The 18868-nt window shown below is 46.6% G+C and overlaps 6 protein-coding genes across 6 annotated transcripts; 5 read left to right on the forward strand and 1 right to left on the reverse strand.

The window, feature by feature from the left end:
• Positions 1-364: 364 nt before the first annotated feature.
• On the reverse strand, positions 365-1848 carry GL218_07790 (Glutamyl-tRNA(Gln) amidotransferase subunit A 1; the record flags this gene model as incomplete). Its single annotated transcript, XM_033584563.1, has 4 exons — positions 365-538; positions 591-1387; positions 1447-1548; positions 1599-1848. 4 exons carry the CDS (start codon positions 1846-1848, stop codon positions 365-367), a joined length of 1323 nt encoding a protein of 440 aa, XP_033441186.1.
• Positions 1849-3732: 1884 nt separating this feature from the next.
• Positions 3733-4629, forward strand: GL218_07791 (Alpha-protein kinase vwkA; the record flags this gene model as incomplete). The annotated part of the gene is made up of 1 exon (XM_033584564.1): positions 3733-4629. One exon carries the CDS (start codon positions 3733-3735, stop codon positions 4627-4629), a length of 897 nt encoding a protein of 298 aa, XP_033441185.1.
• Positions 4630-5881: 1252 nt separating this feature from the next.
• On the forward strand, positions 5882-6656 carry GL218_07792 (DSBA-like thioredoxin domain-containing protein; the record flags this gene model as incomplete). The annotated part of the gene is made up of 2 exons (XM_033584565.1): positions 5882-5926; positions 6030-6656. 2 exons carry the CDS (start codon positions 5882-5884, stop codon positions 6654-6656), a joined length of 672 nt encoding a protein of 223 aa, XP_033441188.1.
• A 2617-nt stretch (positions 6657-9273) lies between these two features.
• GL218_07793 (uncharacterized protein) lies at positions 9274-12710 on the forward strand (the record flags this gene model as incomplete). Its single annotated transcript, XM_033584566.1, has 3 exons — positions 9274-9588; positions 9742-11485; positions 11536-12710. 3 exons carry the CDS (start codon positions 9274-9276, stop codon positions 12708-12710), a joined length of 3234 nt encoding a protein of 1077 aa, XP_033441187.1.
• A 910-nt stretch (positions 12711-13620) lies between these two features.
• On the forward strand, positions 13621-16926 carry GL218_07794 (Kinesin-like protein 5; the record flags this gene model as incomplete). Its single annotated transcript, XM_033584567.1, has 4 exons — positions 13621-13663; positions 13720-13759; positions 13816-13935; positions 13992-16926. 4 exons carry the CDS (start codon positions 13621-13623, stop codon positions 16924-16926), a joined length of 3138 nt encoding a protein of 1045 aa, XP_033441182.1.
• Positions 16927-17757: 831 nt separating this feature from the next.
• Positions 17758-18843, forward strand: GL218_07795 (putative 3-oxo-5-alpha-steroid 4-dehydrogenase protein; the record flags this gene model as incomplete). The annotated part of the gene is made up of 3 exons (XM_033584568.1): positions 17758-17878; positions 17947-18432; positions 18488-18843. The coding sequence occupies 3 exons, from the start codon at positions 17758-17760 to the stop codon at positions 18841-18843; spliced, it is 963 nt and encodes a 320-aa protein (XP_033441181.1).
• Between the last annotated feature and the right edge of the window lie 25 nt (positions 18844-18868).

Genomic DNA, 18868 nt, shown 5'->3' on the forward strand with positions numbered 1-18868 from the left:
ATGAAGTACCAAGGCTCGGATTAAGGCCAACAGTTGGGCCGCGCGTCTGAATGATATTCATGTCATTTTTCGTTTCACTTATCAACGAAAACTCAAATTGAAATACAACGCTTTAGATGGAGAAGGGGGAGGTATCCCACTCTAGGTAGAAATAGCCATTCAAGCGTACTTTAAGTAATTCCCTCCTAGTATAGCGAGGCTAGTTAATTTCACTTGTTCTCATTCTTGGATATTTTAATGAAGATATTATCTATGTCCGTACACCAGTGTCTAGAAGTCTATCAATAACTTGACAACCACGTACAACTAGTTGACAAAACATGTAACCCAGTCGACTTCATCTCACATGGATGATAAAATGTAGTTATCCTGAGCTTTGGGTCTGCCAACCTCCTTCAGCTTGGAAAATCTCTCCGACAGCCTTGGAAACCGCAAGTAGATGTCTATCATGATATCTCGGCGCAACCAACGACAGACCAATCGGCATTCCATTCCCGCCTTTAAACCCGGGAATGTTCACTACCGGCACATGAAGAGCCTAAAGATAAAGTGAGCAATAGCCAACATATCGCTTAGAAATAATGGCTTACCGTCCATATCTTATTAAATGCCGGGCTTCCAGTAAACTCTATGCCCACAGGCGCCTCGTCGACCACGCTCGGTGTAAGAATAGCAGCATACTTACCAGCTATCGCATCAATCCTAGGCCTTAGAGCGGCTACTCCGTCGAAAGCTTCAAGCTGGGTGGTCCGTGATATCTTACTTTTATTCTCAACATGGTCAACCAGGAGGGACGCTAACTTCTCTTTAGCCAGCCGATACTCCGGCAAGAATGTTGCTCTCGCATCGGCGTCAAGTATTACGCCGTGCCACTCAGGCATCCTGTCGAATTCTGTTGGCAGCTCGATCTCCTCGACCTCTGCTCCATGATCTCGCAGTAGCTTTGCGCCGGCTTCTAACGCTGTAATTGTGCCAGGTCCCGCCTGGGGCCACACTGTTGTTTTCAAAAGCGCGAATTTAGACCCCTTAATTGAGAAGTCGTCTTGTGTAGGCGTATCGTCTTCAAGCGCGAATATGTCGGCTAGTAGCTGGAGATCTTCCACGCTCCGCGCAAAGAAGCCAACTGTGTCGAGATTGAGCGAGTATATTTTCACACCCTCGCGACTGACGGCGTTCCACGTCGGTTTAAAGGCAAAGATTCCGTTGAATGAGCCCGGGCGAATTGTACTCCCGCCTGTTTGAGACCCTAGTGCGATAGGCGCTTGGAAATCAGCCACTGCTGCCGCAGACCCAGAGGATGATCCGCCTGGGGTCCGCGTTGCGTCGTGGGGGTTCCGTGTTTTTGGCCCAACTGCGGTGGATGCAAACTCTGTTGTAGTAGTCTTGCCTATATTAACCAATTAATACTTGAGCGCATTGCTCTTTAGAAACGTATCAAAATTTTACCTAGTATTAAGGCGCCGGCTTGGCGCAGCGTTGCGACAGCCGCCGCATCGACATTCGGTCCATCTCCCTCGTAGATCGGGGAGTTATGTTGCGTTGGCATGTCTACAAGGAATTAATGACCGCATATTGGTAGTGAGGAAGAGTAGAGCAACGTCTCGTATACATGATATCTTTCACCGCAACGGCGATACCATGCAAAGGCCCCTGGCGTTCAGAGGGTAGGGCATCAAGCCACTTTGCCTGCTGGATTACATATTCCGGGTTGATATATGCCCAGGCCTTGACAGCATCGTCTCTCTTTTCGATTCGTGCTAGTAGCGATCGAGCATATTCTTCTACTTTTATTAAGCCATCTTTAAATTTCGTAAGCGCTTGAGTTGCCGTAAGCTGATAGAGCTCCATTATCGTTTTATCAAAGTCTTTTGGGAATCGCGCTATGTCTTCAGGGGCTTTCTAGCTGTTGAAAATACGGCGATTCTTCTCTGTAGCTCCTATTTATTGTCGCAGGTTTATGTATATCAGACTAATGATTTATAATTGCCATTTAATAACTGAAATTTAGTATATTATCTAAGACAAGTGTTGGCTTCTCCGTCCAGCCGGGATCGGAGTCCACGGCATCACTGGGTCGGGGTAGGTAGTCCCCCGCTTATAGTCAGATAGGACCGGATCTATCCGGGAACGCGTATAAAAATATTCCCGACTAGATTAGGTATCTAAGAAGTAGCGAAGATATATTAGGAACAATGAAGATTCGACGTCGTCCGCTATTATGTATTATGATATCTAAAATATGGACCATGGTTTACATTTCTTTCATCAGATAGGATTACGATAGTAGCATATGGGGATAACCCGAGAGTGATTGAGCCTCCCTCGTAACTTTAACAGATTCATGTAATATGATTGGATATACTAATTATTGGAGATAGAAGGCATTTAATTGTGCTGAGATTTAAATTTGGCTGTGAGCAGTGATATGACGATAATGACTACCTAAGGTTTCATACTTCGTCTCAAAACCAGACCTCGTCTTCCGGATGAAGAGGGGGAACGAGGGCCCGTTTAGTACATAATTCTTGATGAAGATGAAAAGGGGGGTAATGACTGAAACGCCATATGATGCTTATAGGGAGAGTTTAAAATGTATCATTGTTAAAATAAATAGTAGAAAACTATGGAGTATATTTTATACCTTAATCAAACACTTATACGAGTCGATACTCATGATTTTATCATCTTTTAGAGACTTTAATTTTGGACATTTCAGCCAAGAAGTAGAGAATATGCAAACGGTGGCGCCTTGATCAACCACATACACCACCAGGCATGACCGAACTCAACAACTTCCTTTCTCTCTTGTACAACGACTCATCACGACACCTGTGGCCTGCCGCTCTCAGGTATGGGTTTCAGGAAGGATTCCTTACGTAGATTATCATATTACCCATAATAATGGTTAAAATGGGAAATATGACATTTTATAAAATAATAATTATTTTTAAAAGAATCATTCCTGGGAAAAGAATGATTCCTTAGAACTGAAGGCTCTAGTTAATTGGTTGAAATAAGTGGGATTTGGGTCATGTGACCCCAAAAAACCTTAAAAATCAAAAAAGCTAGGATGCCTGGGACTCGAACCCCAGGCTCCTAGCCCCACCAAAGCGGGAGTGTTTTGATTGAGCTAGCAGCTCTAGTGGGTGGCCAGTCCACTAGTGCTGAAAGATTGCCCGTTTTTGAACCTTATTACCCACACTTTCAATTTTTTAATATTACAATATTATTTTATCCAATCAAGATTCTGATTCCCGTACAAGAAAAGATATCCGATACAAGAATCATTCCACCCCCCAAATATCATATCTCAAAACCACATTTTGCCGGTATGGTATACTTAGAAGAAGAAATATAAAACTCCACGATAAAAGTAAATTACTATTATTATTTCCTACCAAGCTACCTCAGGCACCTAAAAATATCTTCCCGTTATCCCTCTCCTTCTCAGGAAAGTTCAAGTCCCATACGTAGGTACTTTCCCTAGCAACGGTAAACAACACGATGCACGGGTACTAACATGCGTGTAAGTAAGTTACATACAGGTAGGTACCTAAGGTACCTCTGTAAGAGGGGTTACATGGACCTGACTGGTGTTTACCTCAGGTACAAATTTGACATGTCATTTCCATCCAGGTAAATTTATAAACCTTTTCAAACACAATACCAAACGCAACAACAAACTACACGCACAGAAGCTACAGCAAGATTTTGATCTTCACATCTGCAAAGATGGATTCCACTATGCGTCAGTGTGCTTCCTGCAGCCGCAATCTGCCTCGATCGTCCTACTCAACCAACCAGTTCTCCAAGGGTCCCGGCATGTCGCGATGCGCGGGTTGCGTTCATGGGCACCATGTCGATACTCCGTTGACTAGTGGTTTTGATAGCGGCAGATACAACAACTCTGACAAGGCCAGCTTACCAATTCATGAGCTCGACAACCCCTTTGCTCATGGCGCGTTCCGGTGGGTAGCTAAGGGAAGCTACACTTCGGGCTCTCGCAATGGTCAGGCATGCGTCGTCAAATGGTTTAAAACCGGCGCCGTCTTCGAGGAAGACTACTTCACTCTTGACATCAAAGCTGTCAACAAGGCTCTAGAGATTGTCAATAAATTCAATCAGCTTAACGTAGTCAACAAATCCGTCAAGATCAACGTACCCTCTGTATGGGCATTCACTCGTGACGCAAGCGCACACTGGGCGGGACAACGTGTCCTATGTGAACCATTCATCCAGAACTATCAAAAGTTCAACAGCAACACCGGATGGAGCGACGAGTCGGAGGCGTGGGGAGAGGTCATGCAGGCTCTCAGTCACTTCAGCTACCACATTTCAAGCGGCCAGTTCGTCCTATGCGACCTCCAGGGTGGCATCTACCAGAACGAGGTTGTCCTCTCTGACCCCGTCATCTTGTCGCGAAACCGCGACTATGGCGTGACTGATCTTGGCCCTGATGGCATCAGCTCGTTCTTCAGCCAACATCACTGTAACAACTACTGTCGCTCGAACTGGGCGCAGCCCATGAACCCAGTTCAAATCTTTCGCCCAGTCCCCGGTACAACCATGATGAGACGCACTGTACCTACGCGTCACTCCCGACCCATGGAAACCTTTTATGAATTATGACTATGGCGGATAAAGTGGTTTCGGTGTGTGGGTGCCGGCGTTGGTGTTCGCAATACCGCATAGATATTGTCCATTGTCCATGGTTGAGGAAACGGCTGTAATTAGGGATGGTCTCGGCGTCAATAAAGGCAAATACTTTATAATGACCCCTAATAACATATATTCTCCCCTTCCTCAAGACTTCGTAGTAGCTCCACCGGAGATCTGTCTTGTGTACTTTTCTTTCTAAGGGGAATCTTTCTCGGCGCATAATGTGACTTCTACTCGATATAATGCTACGAGCTATTGCAGATGTTGAGGCTCTAGGTTCGTCTGTATCAGTCTTATCGATCGGCTGATATCGTCTCGCCATTTTGATGATGCTAAAGTATTGTCATACCGGGCCCCATCTACGCGAGCTGAAATAAAATTTGGGATAGGTCGTGATGAAACAAACGACAGTAGATTGACGAAACAGATAAGTAAACGATACTTGAATATCATGATGCTAGGAAGTAGTTGAAAAAGGTAACCAGATTATGTAAAAGTTTAGTTGTCGTTTAAAGAATAAAACACCAAGTGAAATAAAAAAAACTGTATATAAATTCGCGTGTAGCCTATTTATTGTAAAGTTGAAAAGGAAATGTACTTGTCATAAGCACCATGACTAAGACAAATAATAAACACAAACAACAAAGAATATACGTAGCCTGTGCCGCATCCTCCAGGTAATGACCTGCTGACATATTTCATCACTGTCTTACGGATGATGCTCGCTATTGGTGGCGCATGATTGGGGGATTGTCTTGCTATAAGTCCAGAGCGGAACGTGAGCGAAAAAGTAAGACAATTCTATTCCGTACATAAGATATAGTCCTGTACCTATCTTTAAATGTGAGTTTCCTATGGTTCTAATGAGTGCCGATACCAGATGTACGTAGTAAAATCTATTAGTGAATATCATAAAATATGAATTGATTCAGACTTCGTGAGACTTCTGGAAGCGTTAGTTTCCATATTTAATTGTCACCATACTGTTGTGACGTCATTAGCCTTGATTCCGGTAAAGATATCACTCCGAGAAATAAAGCCCACAATTTTGAGTGATCCTATGAAGCGAGAGGAACTGGGGATTCAATACCTTGCCGGTGAACTAAACGAGCCGAAGACCGAAATAAGAAGCTTCAAAACCACAATTTTTTAACAAACTCAATCATTCTTAGAAATAATCGTCTAGTTTTACTATTGTATATACATATTTGATTAATAACTAATGGCTGTTATTGAAATTCAAGTCGTCTTCGACTTCCTTTGCGCGGTACGTACGAAGTACATCACATATAAGTCACGAACCTTTTTGGGTGCTATTGATCGACAAAGTACCTCTAGAGATCTTGCATTAGACTAACACTAAGGATTAGTGGTGCTACATAGGTAAGCGCAACCTCGACCGCGCCATTTCACTATATCAGAAGACGTACCCCGGGGGTAGATCGGATACTTTCGCTATAACATGGTCGCCCTACTATCTCGAATACAACAAGGCACCGTATAGCGTTGACAAAACGGAGCTTGCCGAAACGCGTCTTGCGCACTTAACACCTAAGCAGCGCGCGGCGCTTACGCTGCATATGAACCGGGCCGGCCGCGCTGCCGGGATCAATTTCATGTGGGGCGGTAGGATCGGCCCCGATACACGGGAAGCCCATCGGCTCGTCCGGCTAGGCTCCACTAAAAGCAGCGAAATACGCGATGCAATTGTCGAAGGCCTTTTAGATGCATATCAAGCGCGCGAACAGGATATCTCGGAACGCGGGGTTTTAAGAGCTGTCGCAGTAAAGGCTGGCATAGATGGCGCCGAGGTAGATGCGTGGCTGGATTCCGACGCTGATGCGGATGTGGTGGACGAGGAGGCTAGGAAAAATAAGGAGATCTTTGGAGAGGAGGGTGTTCCGGCATTTGTCATCCAAGGAGTGAATCGGCTTAATGGTGCGCAAGATCCTCTAGACCTGGTTGAGGTCTTCATCAAGGTTAGAGAGGGGCAGTGACTGGCGGATAATTGAAGGGTTGGGGTAGCCGATTATACTTGTATACTAGATTTTATTCGAAGTGTGATAAATATGCTTGATTATTTAATTTACATGTTAATTTAGACATTAATTCAATGCCTAATGCTATTCAATACTAAATAAAGATGCAAATCTACCTCATAGTAACATGACTTGAGTGCTATCTCCACGAATACTAGAGTATGAGAAAGGACACTCAATGTTTGAATTAATTTGGATATTGTAATATAGAAGATATTGCTCCGTAGGTAGTTGATACTTGGCGTGATACAGCTAAGTAAAGACAGCTCACTGATATCTTAGACACTAATTCCCTATATCGCGGGGTGTCAACTTCGCCTTCAGCTAGACGAAACGTTCCTATTATGACGTGAGTTTCTCCTTAATTCTTAGAGTAACTAAGTTTACGTCTACTGTTATCACGAGTCTTGCCAGGTATTTGTGGCTTAGGTAAATAATTGCGTCGTGGATTACCCTTTTTAATCTGATTCACAATATCTTATGGAAACTTCTCAACACATACTCGTTAATTACCCCTTTATAAAAAGCGGTCGTACAATAGACATTTACCTCCTGCTCTGCCCATTACAATAATCTTTAAGACGACGTGTCTATCGACTATTATAGACTTATCTATCTCAACCGTTCTCTCGCCTACTGCACTCCCAAAACCAGCGTATTTATCTCTACCATGGCCTCTTCTAGTTTTATCCGCTACACATCTGAAGAGCTGCTCTATATCTGCCATCGCCATACATCAAACTCTGGATATGTTCCTACTATATTTCTCTGGCATGAAGTTGATTGGCATGGGCTTCTTTGCAAACCCGTAACTAGATGCTGGCTTGCGGCCCGGGAGCGAGAGATTACGTATGACTTAGAAGGCTATCTTGAAAAGCGCAACGACTGGATAGTTATTCTTGAACTTCCCCAGGGTGACAATATCACCATCGAACTGAAACAGGCTGATGCTTGTGGCAATACCATTACCATTTGCCGAAAAGGGGCACCTATTCGCATGGCGGAGAGGGGTCATGACGAGCTTGAGCTTCTCGAAGGTTATGCCTGCAGTTTTAGGAATGAGGTCGATACATATACTAGGGCTGAGGACTGGTTAGATCAGTTGGAGAGGTCCGGCGTAACTCGATATCAACTCCAGCAAGGTCGAGGTAAGGATATAATCTGTATCTTGCTATAAAATAAGCTAGTTATCCAGAATATAACACTAATTATTTTACGAATATATAGGCCGCCGTTACTGGGTTGACGCTGTACTTCGCCAGTTTTATAGGTTCCATAAAGGAGGTCTCCCCAGCCTCGATGAAACCGAGATGGTACACGTCTGGGAGTCTGGCCACGAGGTAGAGGTGCCAAGAAGCGCTCGGTCTATCGTGGCTGGCCAATTTCTCTCCACGAAGTGGCCGAAGAACTCTCATCTCTATCAAGCCCACTCTCTTCTGAGCTCGGCCGAAGGCCTCTCTAGCTCTCTGCCTGACCCAACGTTGGGACCCTGGCGATTTCAAGGAACCAAGTTTGATATGCAATCTTGGTTTAAGAAAGATGACCAGAATTTGCAATCCGGGTCTGCCCAATCGAATACGCCATCTGAGTCTCAACCCCGACCGGAGCACCACATGAGAGATTGGCGAAGAGAGGGACCTGGTGGTACTCCGTCTTGGTATGTATTTCCGGAAACCTGGTATTAATGGAAAGTTTCCGAGTCACGGATAATCATTTTTAGTGTGTAGGTAAATAGGTACCTGCCTACCTATATACTAGTATGAGTGAATATGAGATATCTACAGACTACTTGACCTGTCCGACTTGGAAGCGTCACGAGACATGTAAACTATGATAGTTTATTCTATCTACTTATAAATTTACTTCCTTTAGCGGTGACCTAAGATGTAACTCGGATATCAGATTGGGTGGTTATATTCCCGGGTAAATGTAAAAAGCAAGGATGGCATCAAAGCTCTAATACCGGCCGTACGGGACGGTTGCCGCCTATTTATTCCACGAGGTACTCCACTGCAAGGCACTCCGCACACTATTAATCTCTCTAACTATGGCGAGTCTAGCGCTCTGCGGGGAACTCTGGCGCATTTGCGAATTCCCCCATCTTGGGACTTTTCATCACATTTCTCCAAATTATCCGCCAACCGACTTCCACCATTTTGACCTTCTCTACCTCTCCAAACCTGGATCCTCAACCCCAATGCGGAGTATTATTTACATATGCTATAGCCAGTTCAGGCACCTTCGTACTTGGCAATCAATACGATCTTAGGTAGTATCCCCGTTATGAATGCCGTTACTACGTAAAAATTATGCGAACAAGCTTAGCGGAACCGAGATGTCTTTTCCGCCTTCACGATGGTTCGGCTGTGGGTCGGGGCAGTTCGCTCTAATCCTGCCGAGACCAAACAGCTAGGAATCATATATATTTGTTCTATGATCCGCTATATGGTTGTGATCTTTCTGTGCGCTCATGAGATACTAGGTGTACTTGGGGTGTTTGTATACTCTTGACTTAGTGTTGCCTGTTCCCCAGGGCAGATCTCTCTAAAAACGGGTTAAATAGCCATATTCTGTCATGCGCTTACAATCCCTGAGATGTCAATTGCTGTCCGTAGTGGCTGGGTTCGCGCCCTTCATTAACGCCCTCGGACAGCAACAGATAATCAGCTTCACGAGTAACGAGGGTGCCTTTCAAGTAGCTGGAGGGCCGATTTCCCAGCCTCAGATCCTGGTTTCAAACAATGAATATTGGGGAGTCATTCGTGCTGCGGGCGATCTCGCTAAGGACTTTGGTCGAGTGACGGGAACTAACTTCACATTAAGCAACGGGGAATCTGGTGCTGAACCGGCATCATACGAATACAGGCCAATCACACGGAATTACACACATGTAAGTAAACCTCAGAACTCCTTATTATACGAAATATGCGATCGGTCGAAAGCTTAGTGGTTTTTGAACTTAAATATCTCTGCCCTATGAGCATTTGCGTAATGATGGATGTGGAATCTTCCTAGCGATCACCTATTGACATATATGGCCCAGTATGCGGTTAATGATACACAATACTTCCGCGGTCCCGAATATGCCGATCCGTCGGCTGAAAGCACTGTCATAATTGCTGGCACACTGGGACATTCCAAAGTGATTGACGACTTGGTTAGTGCTGGGAAGTTGAACGTCTCGGATATAGAAGGAAAGTGGGAATCATTCACGACTAAAATTATCGAAGATCCAGTTGCCGGATGCTCAAAGGCAGTTGTTATAGCAGGTAGCGACCCTCGTGGAACAATCTTCGGCATATACGACATTAGCGAGCAGATCGGCGTGAGCCCATGGTATTGGTGGGCTGATGTCCCCATCAAGCAGTCAAAGGAAATATATGTCCTACCAGATGACAAAGTCCAGAAGTCTCCTTCGGTCAAGTATCGTGGCTTTTTCATCAATGATGAGCAGCCTGGATTATCAGGGTGGGTTCAATGGAACTACCCCGACACACCCTATGGAGTTGGTTACAATGCCGACTTTTACTCGAACGTATACGAGCTTCTTCTTAGACTACGGGCGAACTACCTATGGCCTGCCCTCTGGGGTACCATGTTCGAGATTGATGACCCGGCGAATCAGCCACTGGCTGACGCGTGGGAGATCGTGCTCGGGAGCTCGCATACGGAGCCGATGATGCGCGCACAAAATGAATTCGGCACGTTCTACACCAGTAAGGGATTAGGCCCCTGGGCATATAATCTAAATAACAAAACGATCGACGAGTACTTCGTTTACGGAGCGGAACGTGCGAAGCCCTATGCGCGCAATAGTTTATGGACCATGGGTATGCGGGGATCTGGCGACACGGCTATTGAAGGCCTGGGCGTCGAAGTGATCGTTGAGATGTTAGAGACTCTTGTTCACAATCAACGGGCTATCATCGAAGACGTGTTAGATATCCAAGCCACCGAAGCACCTCAGCTATGGTGCCTATACAAAGAAGTTATGTCATATATCCTCCAAGGCCTTACGATTCCGGAGGATATTACCCTTCTATGGGCGGATGACAATTGGGGTAATGTTCGAAGAGTGCCTATCGACAACGAGACGACACGAGCTGGAGGAGCTGGTGTATATTATCACTTTGACTACGTTGGAGATACCAGAAATTACAAATGGATAAACACCATCCAACTGGAAAAGACTGCAGAGCAGATGCAGCTTGCATATTCCCACGGTGCTGATAGGATATGGATCGTTAACGTTGGAGACCTAAAACCTTTAGAAATCCCACTCAGTCACTTCTTAGACATGGCATATGACATCAATCAGTGGGATGTAGACGGAGTGGCCAACTGGACACTTGCATGGGCAGCTCGCGAATTCGGACCAGAGCATGCTACAGCTATCACGGAGATCATGACACGATTCGGCATGTTTGCCGCAAGAAGGAAATTCGAATTGGTGGAACCATACGTATATTCGGTCGTCAATTATAACGAAGGCGATGCGGTATTGGGTCAATGGCAAGGTCTGGCTGATGATGCGCAAGCCATCTACGAGCAGTTGGACGAAGCCCACCAGCCGGCGTTCTTTGAGATGGTTCTGCATCCTATTCTCGGTGGCCAAATCGTTCACCAGGTTCATATTGGTGCGGAAAAGAATATGGTTTATGCAAACCAGCACCGAAACGCGGCGAACGATCTTATTACCCAGGTCCTATCTAGCTTTAATGCCGACGGTAGTCTTACGGCAAGATGGGATAGCCTATTAGATGGGAAGTGGAAGCGTATGCTGGATCGTAAGTCGAGTCACCTTAAATTGCTCAGATGTTCTTGACTAATTCTATAGAAACTCACTTTGGATATGACGGTTACTGGCAGCAGCCGATGCGGAATGTCCTTCCGGCCATGGCTTACGTCCAGACTGCAGTATCTTCGATAGCAGGTAACGTTGGCATTGCTGTAGAGGGATTAAACGCTAGCATTCCTGGTGATGATAAGTATCATAGTAACTCGGGTAATACTCTCGTGCTTCCGCCATTAGACCCTTACGGGCCCGTAGCGCGATGGTTTGATATATTCTCGCGAGGTACGTTGGACTGCGACTGGTCGGCCGAAACGGATGTTCCTTGGGTTCAACTATCACAATACAAGGGAACAGTAGGTCCTGAGAATGGTACGGATTCTCGCGTCTTCGTTTCGATAGACTGGGAAAATGTACCGCAAATCGTCAACAATACCGTGGCCAACATCAACTTCTCAGCGGGCTGCGGCCGTGAAGGCTTTTCAAGCTGGTACGGCAAACCGATCGTGCAGCTTCCTATTAACCTACGTACGATCCCGTCAAATTTCACCCAGGGATTTGTCGAGTCAGATAAGCACGTAGCCATCGAAGGGCCGAACTACCAACGCATCTACACGCCGCCTGATGTAGCGACAGACTCAGAGATTAAATATCACACGCTGAAGAACTACGGGCGCACGCTCGGCGGCGTGACTCTCTGGCCGCAGACTACGCCACCCCAAACTACCGACTCGGCCCCGGCTCTCGAATACGACTTGTATCTATTTACCAACATCTCGAAGGCCAACGTAACGCTATACCTCTCGCCCACCCAAAACTACCTTTCCGACAAGACGCCCCTCGAGTTTGCCGTGTCTCTTTTCCCTACGGGAGCAGAACAAGCTGAGCCACAAGTCGTCCGCTTTGTGGGCGAAAGCGTCGGAGCGGATATGCCTCCTGGTTGGGGACGCGCCGTCGCCGACTCTATCTGGGGGCTCGCACCGAATCATAAAACCACGACGACCTGGAACGTCGCACAAGAAGGAGCATATAAACTCAGGGTTTGGGGACTAGCACCAAGCGTCATCGTACAGAAGATCGTGCTTGATCTAGGCGGAGTACGACCCAATTATCTCGGTCCTCCCGAGAACTTCCTTGTCGGGAGAGACGAGCTAGGTGTTTACAATCAAACGAGCTTTGCTGATAGCCCAGGGGTTCTTGGCGGAGCTGTCAAGAGGTAGGATAGATATAATATGTAACTATACCTAAGGTATATAATGAAAATTTCGATTTCTACCTATGTATTAAGACTGAATATTATAGTAAATGAAGGCTATGTGATAGACTTTCATTTATCAGTGCAACACGTTCCCAATGACTGGAGTTTAAGGGGCTGATACTTTTTTGTTTGCTTGTAAGGTTAAAAGCTTTTGTAAATTAGATTTCTCAACGCTTATCTAAATTCTTCCTAGCTCATAACTTTTGCAAGCCTCAACTTTACTAGGGTTCTATATTCGATCATGCAATCCCCTTCCCTATTTTCAATTCAGCTGAGTTGTCAGTGGATACCTTTTTTTTTAATGTTGACTTTATGCTAGTAAGATCAATTTTAATTGGCTTAGAGCTTACTGAAACAAAAGTCCGGGGTGCGTAGGTCCAGCTAGGCTAAACCTTACGAATCATATGCCAGAAGTCTGTTTTTAGGCCCCACTTATTTTATGGTTAGGGCTGCCACGCTTGCACACACTACAAACTCACTACATAGTACAAACAAGGCGGATACCGGTTGCCCTGGTGAACTTTTAGAGCCAAAAATCAACATGGGTTCAACACATATTACCTATTAACCATCTGCAACAATTTCCATCCACATTTTAGCTCCTGATGACGATATTTTTCGCGTGGACCTCCCACAACGAAATCCTCTTACTACTAACTAATCTAGCTCCACGACACCCATTAAGAAGGTGTATATACGCTCGTTAATCGATTTGAAATCTCGAAATCGTGACGAGTACTAATTTCTTTCTCACGGCAACGACATATGCTGCCTGTTTATTCACATTGTTTATGTCGACACTTCTGGCTTAATTTTCAGACCACTTTTACAAGGGAGGATAATTGAGAAGGGACAGACTAAAACTACCCAAAATGGCTGTGATAGACCCAGGAGCATCATCTATCACGGTTGCAGGTAAGATGGACTTGCAGTATAAAATAGTAAACTAGATGATGCTGACGTGTTAAAAGTTCGAGTTCGACCGTTTACCATAAGAGAAGCTGCACAACTGTACGTCAATTCCGGTTCCATATCACCGAGATAGACATACTAACGTAGTAGTATAGACAAAAGAATGATGATGGCACATTATTTCTAGGGGATGGTTCTCTGGCTGCGGCTCCCACACCGAAACTCAAGCAAGGTGGCATACGATCCGTTATTAAAGTAGTCGATGACAGATGCTTGTAAGTGTTCACACAAGAGATACAACATTATAGTAACTGACTTGAACGTATTGTAGAGTGTTTGACCCGCCGGAGGACAGCCCGATACAAAAATTCTCGAGATCCGTGGTACCAAATGGCAAGAAGGTCAAAGATCAAGTCTTCGCTTTCGACCGCATATTCGACGAGAACACAACACAAACAGAAGTATACGAGGCGACGACAAAGAACTTACTAGACAGCGTTCTAGATGGCTATAATGCCACAGTATTTGCATACGGAGCCACAGGATGCGGCAAAACACACACAATCACCGGCACGGCCCAGATGCCCGGTATCATATTCTTGACAATGCAAGAACTCTTCGAGAAGATTGCCGATCGTAGCGACGAAAAGCACACCGATATATCCTTGTCGTATTTAGAAATCTACAACGAAACTATTCGAGACTTGCTGGTCCCCGGGGGTAGCAAGCAAGGATTGATGCTCCGCGAGGACTCCAACCAAGCCGTAACAGTTTCAGGATTGACGAGCCATCACCCCAAGGATGTTCAAGAGGTTATGGACATGATCGTTCAGGGGAACGAATATCGAACAGTATCACCAACCGAGGCGAACGCCACTTCTTCACGATCCCACGCAGTCCTACAGATCAATGTTGCCCAGAAAGACCGCAACGCTGCCGTCAACGAACCTCATACGATGGCTACTCTGAGCATCATCGACCTCGCAGGTAGCGAGCGAGCCAGCGCCACCAAGAATCGAGGCGAGCGTTTGTTGGAGGGTGCTAATATTAACAAGTCTCTGCTCGCATTGGGCAGCTGCATTAATGCACTCTGCGATCCCCGAAAGAAGAATCATGTCCCTTACAGGAACAGCAAACTAACACGACTTCTCAAATTCTCGTTGGGCGGCAACTGCAAAACGGTCATGATCGTTTGTGTGAGTCCGTCGAGTGTGCACTTCGACGAAACCCAGAATACGCTACGGTATGCCAACAGGGCAAAAAATATCCAAACCAAGGTGACACGAAACGTTTTCAATGTCAACCGACACGTCAAGGACTTCCTAGTGAAAATCGACGAGCAGATGGCCTTGATCAACGAGCTCAAAGCCCAGCAAAAAGATGCCGAGAAAACATTTTTTGTCAAGTTCCAGAAGCAACTAGAGAAGAGGAACTGGTCGGTCAAGGAAGGAGTTCAGAGGATCCAGGCAGCATACGAGAACTCGTCGACTGAGAGGCAAGAGAAGGTAAACCTAATGAAGAAGCAGAGAGGAGTCGAGCGTCGCATCGGTCTTTTGTCGTCGTGGATCGCCGCATTCGACGCGGTTTGTGATATGAGAGAGGACGAGGATACGATGCCGTCAAACCTTACTGCTATGCGCAAAACGGCGGTAGGAATTCAGTTGGAACTCGAGAACAGCCGGCAACATATTCATCAGAAGTTGAACAGGATGAATTGGGAGCGCGCTATCGACGGAGCTCTCCAGCATAGTATCAACCAGCTACCAAAGGGAGACGTACATGTGGACAACGGCGAGATCGAAAGCCTCACTAGAGAAGCTGAACTATGGAAAGCCAAATTTGCGCGCGAAGCCGACCGCGAGGTTCTCGATCAGGATAAAGCCGGCGACTCGGGGATTATGCAAGTCCTTCTTACCGCGCAGTTTGAAATCCTCGCTTCGCTATCAGAGACGATAGATATGAGCGAGGATGAGGCTGTTACACATGCTAAAAGTATCATCACCCGTTTACTAGAGACAGGATACGCGGCCGCATCGCAAGTAGTTAAACCGGACGGGGCCAAGATGCCGGTAGAGGCATTTCCGCCAACGAAGCGCGGGACTCCGAAGCGGAAGAAGACGACGAGGATAAGCATGGGAAAAGACGCGATGAAGCCAATACCTAACCCAGCATTAGCAGCTGTCGTAGCCTCCCAGCCACAAATGTTCGGTTCTCCGGTCAAGGGTTCCCCCCGACGTCGTAAAGCGCTTAACGCGCGTAAAGGCGTCTCGTTTACTCCGGTCAAGAAGACCTCGAAGCGTGCGGTACGATGGCGTGACGACGACGGCGAATCGGGCACCCTAGCCGACTTCGAAAAGACACCCCAGAAGTTCTACTCTTCGCCGGAGCGTAGCTCACCCGAGAAGGCTGTACCTGCGATCCCCCCTATACCGTTTTACTTACACAAAGATGACACTGCAGATGATTCCAGTACCGAGCTGACGATCCCCGAGACGACAAGCCTTCCGGTTGCGAAGCCTAATAGGTTCCAGGCAGGATTTTTGTCGAAATCTCGTACGTCGGAAATTAACGGCTCGCCCACCGGACCTACGATCTCTATAAACCTTACGTCCTCACCCGGCAGCGAGGGCCGGATTAGCCCATTGCGTAACCTTGACGTATCGCGAGCTGGTAATATCAACTCCCCTAAGATACGGTTATCGTCAAGTCCAAAATCATCCATACCAGTGCCTCAAAGTATGTCGTCAGACGAAAATCACCCTCCATCATCCGACTCGGAGACTTCGGCCATCATTGACACGTCTAAGCTTCGCTCGGCAATCCACGCCAACAAGAGACCAAAGCGGCTCTCTTCTCTAGCAGGAAGCGTGACGGGTCCGGCTGTGGTCTCTAGGCGAGTGTCCTCGATCGGATCTATCGGCGGCAACTACCATAAGACCAGCAGCAGCTACGCAGGCCCCCCTTTAGCGTCGAGCACGAACGGTATATCGCGGTTACGACGCGGCAGCGCGGAAAGATATAGGAGCCCTCCCATCAGCTGCTCACCGCCGGACATGGGAACCCGCGAGTCGAAAGCGTTCACACCGGGCCAGGCCAGACGGATGAATATAAGCAACAACGTAAGGGGTACGAGCGCACTGACCAGCCCGAGCGACAGGAGGTTGGAGGCTGCCAGCAACCGCGGGCGACGCATTACTATTGGTGGCGCGGGCATGGCGGCTGGAGGCGGTGCGAGGAGGGAGAGGGGAGCTCTGTCATGGCGATAAGTTGATTGTTCTATCCGTGAAGGTATTTGATTAAATAAGATTAGGCGTCGGGGCGCCTCGGGCGTACAGTTGCAGATGACCTTGCTGAGCAGATTGCACGTTATGCGTCTTTGTCCGTCTCGTGTCTCGTGTCTCGTGGAAGGTTTCGGTCGAGACTGGCGTTTTTAGGTCCAATTCTCATACAAACATGATTATTCGGTCGGTTGGCTGGCTGCGGGGTTCGGGAGTCTCTTGGTCCCTTGTATCTGATAGTTTTCATTTCGATAAGGGTCCGAGGTTTCATGTCTCATGTTCAATAAGTAATGAATTCTGGTTATGCTCATGTTTAATTAGATGCTACGGAGTGAGGTTGATGAGTGTACGTTTACTTAATCGGTGGAAGGGAGAAGGAGATGAAGTTCCAAGACTCGATGTAGATGTTCTTCGTTTTATTGTTAGATCCTGCTTACTCGAATGACTCATGCGACGTCTAATATATATCGTTGCCATATTCATTTCGGGGTTTAAATTAGTATTGTTGAATTATTCTAGTCTCCTATAAAGCACAAGGTCATGACGTCGTAGGGCTGAAGCAGTCGGCACTTTGGCAACCCGACTTGCAAGGAACATTAGCCCTTTAGCGCTTAATCTGGCGATTGCTACTGGTCTTCTGCGTTTGATACTCGACCATACTTAATTTTCCATCAACGTTAACTGATTAATAGTATGAAAATAGAATAACAACTTGGCTTGTCTATTATATCTTAGAGATATACAACTAGTTCCAAGTATAATTAATTGGTTTCAAGTATAATTTCTACCGCTCGTTATAGATCTAAGGAACACGAAAGGATGGCGGGTCCTATACACGTCCTCGACGACTACTACCTCTCCATCACGCTCCTCGTCACCGTCGCGTTTCAGCTGTTCTTCTTCGCGATAGCGTACAGCTTCAAGTTTGACAAACTTACAGGTTGTATCCCTATTTCCTTTCTTCCCTGCTGAGTTCTAATCAAAGATCATCTTCTCATAAAATTACAGACTTCGCCGGTGGTACCAACTTTGTGGTCCTGGCCGTGCTCACGCTAGCTCTGAGCCGCAATCCTGATGCGCGACAGATCGTCGCCTCGGTGTTTATTATGGCGTGGGGATTGCGGCTCTCGCTTTTCTTGCTGTACCGCGTACTACGGACAGGCAAAGACGATCGCTTCGATGGCACGCGCGATCGGTTCTTTCCGTTCCTTGGCTTTTGGGTCTTTCAGATGCTTTGGGTGTGGGCCGTCTCGCTGCCCGTTACTATCTTAAACTCCCCCGCCGTTCGTGGTTATCAGCCGCAGGTTTCCTTCGGTACGGGTCGGGATATAGCAGGTGTGGTTTTATTTGCTATCGGCTTTGCTATGGAGAGCGTGAGCGATGTGCAGAAATTTGTGTTTCGGTCAAGGAATGATCGGGGCGCCATTTGCGACTCGGGGTTCTTCTACTGGAGTCGTCATCCGAATTATTTTGGGGAAATCATTATTCAGTTCTGTAAGTTTTCACATGGATAATTGATATTGATGAGGGCTTAAATTGACGATAAAAGCTATATATATGATATGCGTCTCGCCTGCTGCTGATGACCCCGTCGCCGGACAAGCATTCAATGCGCTTTACGCTACAATCTTGGGTCCCTTCTTCCTCACTATCCTGCTCATGTTCGTCTCGGGGTTGCCGTTGTCCGAGCGCCCGGGCGCTAAGAAGCGGTACGAGAAGGGTTTGAATTGGGAAGGCTATCAGCGGTATTTGAACCGTACTAGCATCCTTATCCCGTTCCCGCCACAGATATATGAACGGCTCCCTACTATCGTAAAGAGAACGGTGTTCCTTGAGTTTCCTATGTACGTATTCGATCCGGCCAAACACTCGGAGATCACCGAAAATAGGCAAAGCAGCGAATGAAGGGCGGCATGAGAATCTCCCTATT

This window comes from Daldinia childiae (genome assembly GCF_008694065.1).
Source record: "Daldinia childiae strain JS-1345 chromosome Unknown Scaffold10, whole genome shotgun sequence".
Classification (NCBI taxonomy): domain Eukaryota; kingdom Fungi; phylum Ascomycota; class Sordariomycetes; order Xylariales; family Hypoxylaceae; genus Daldinia; species Daldinia childiae.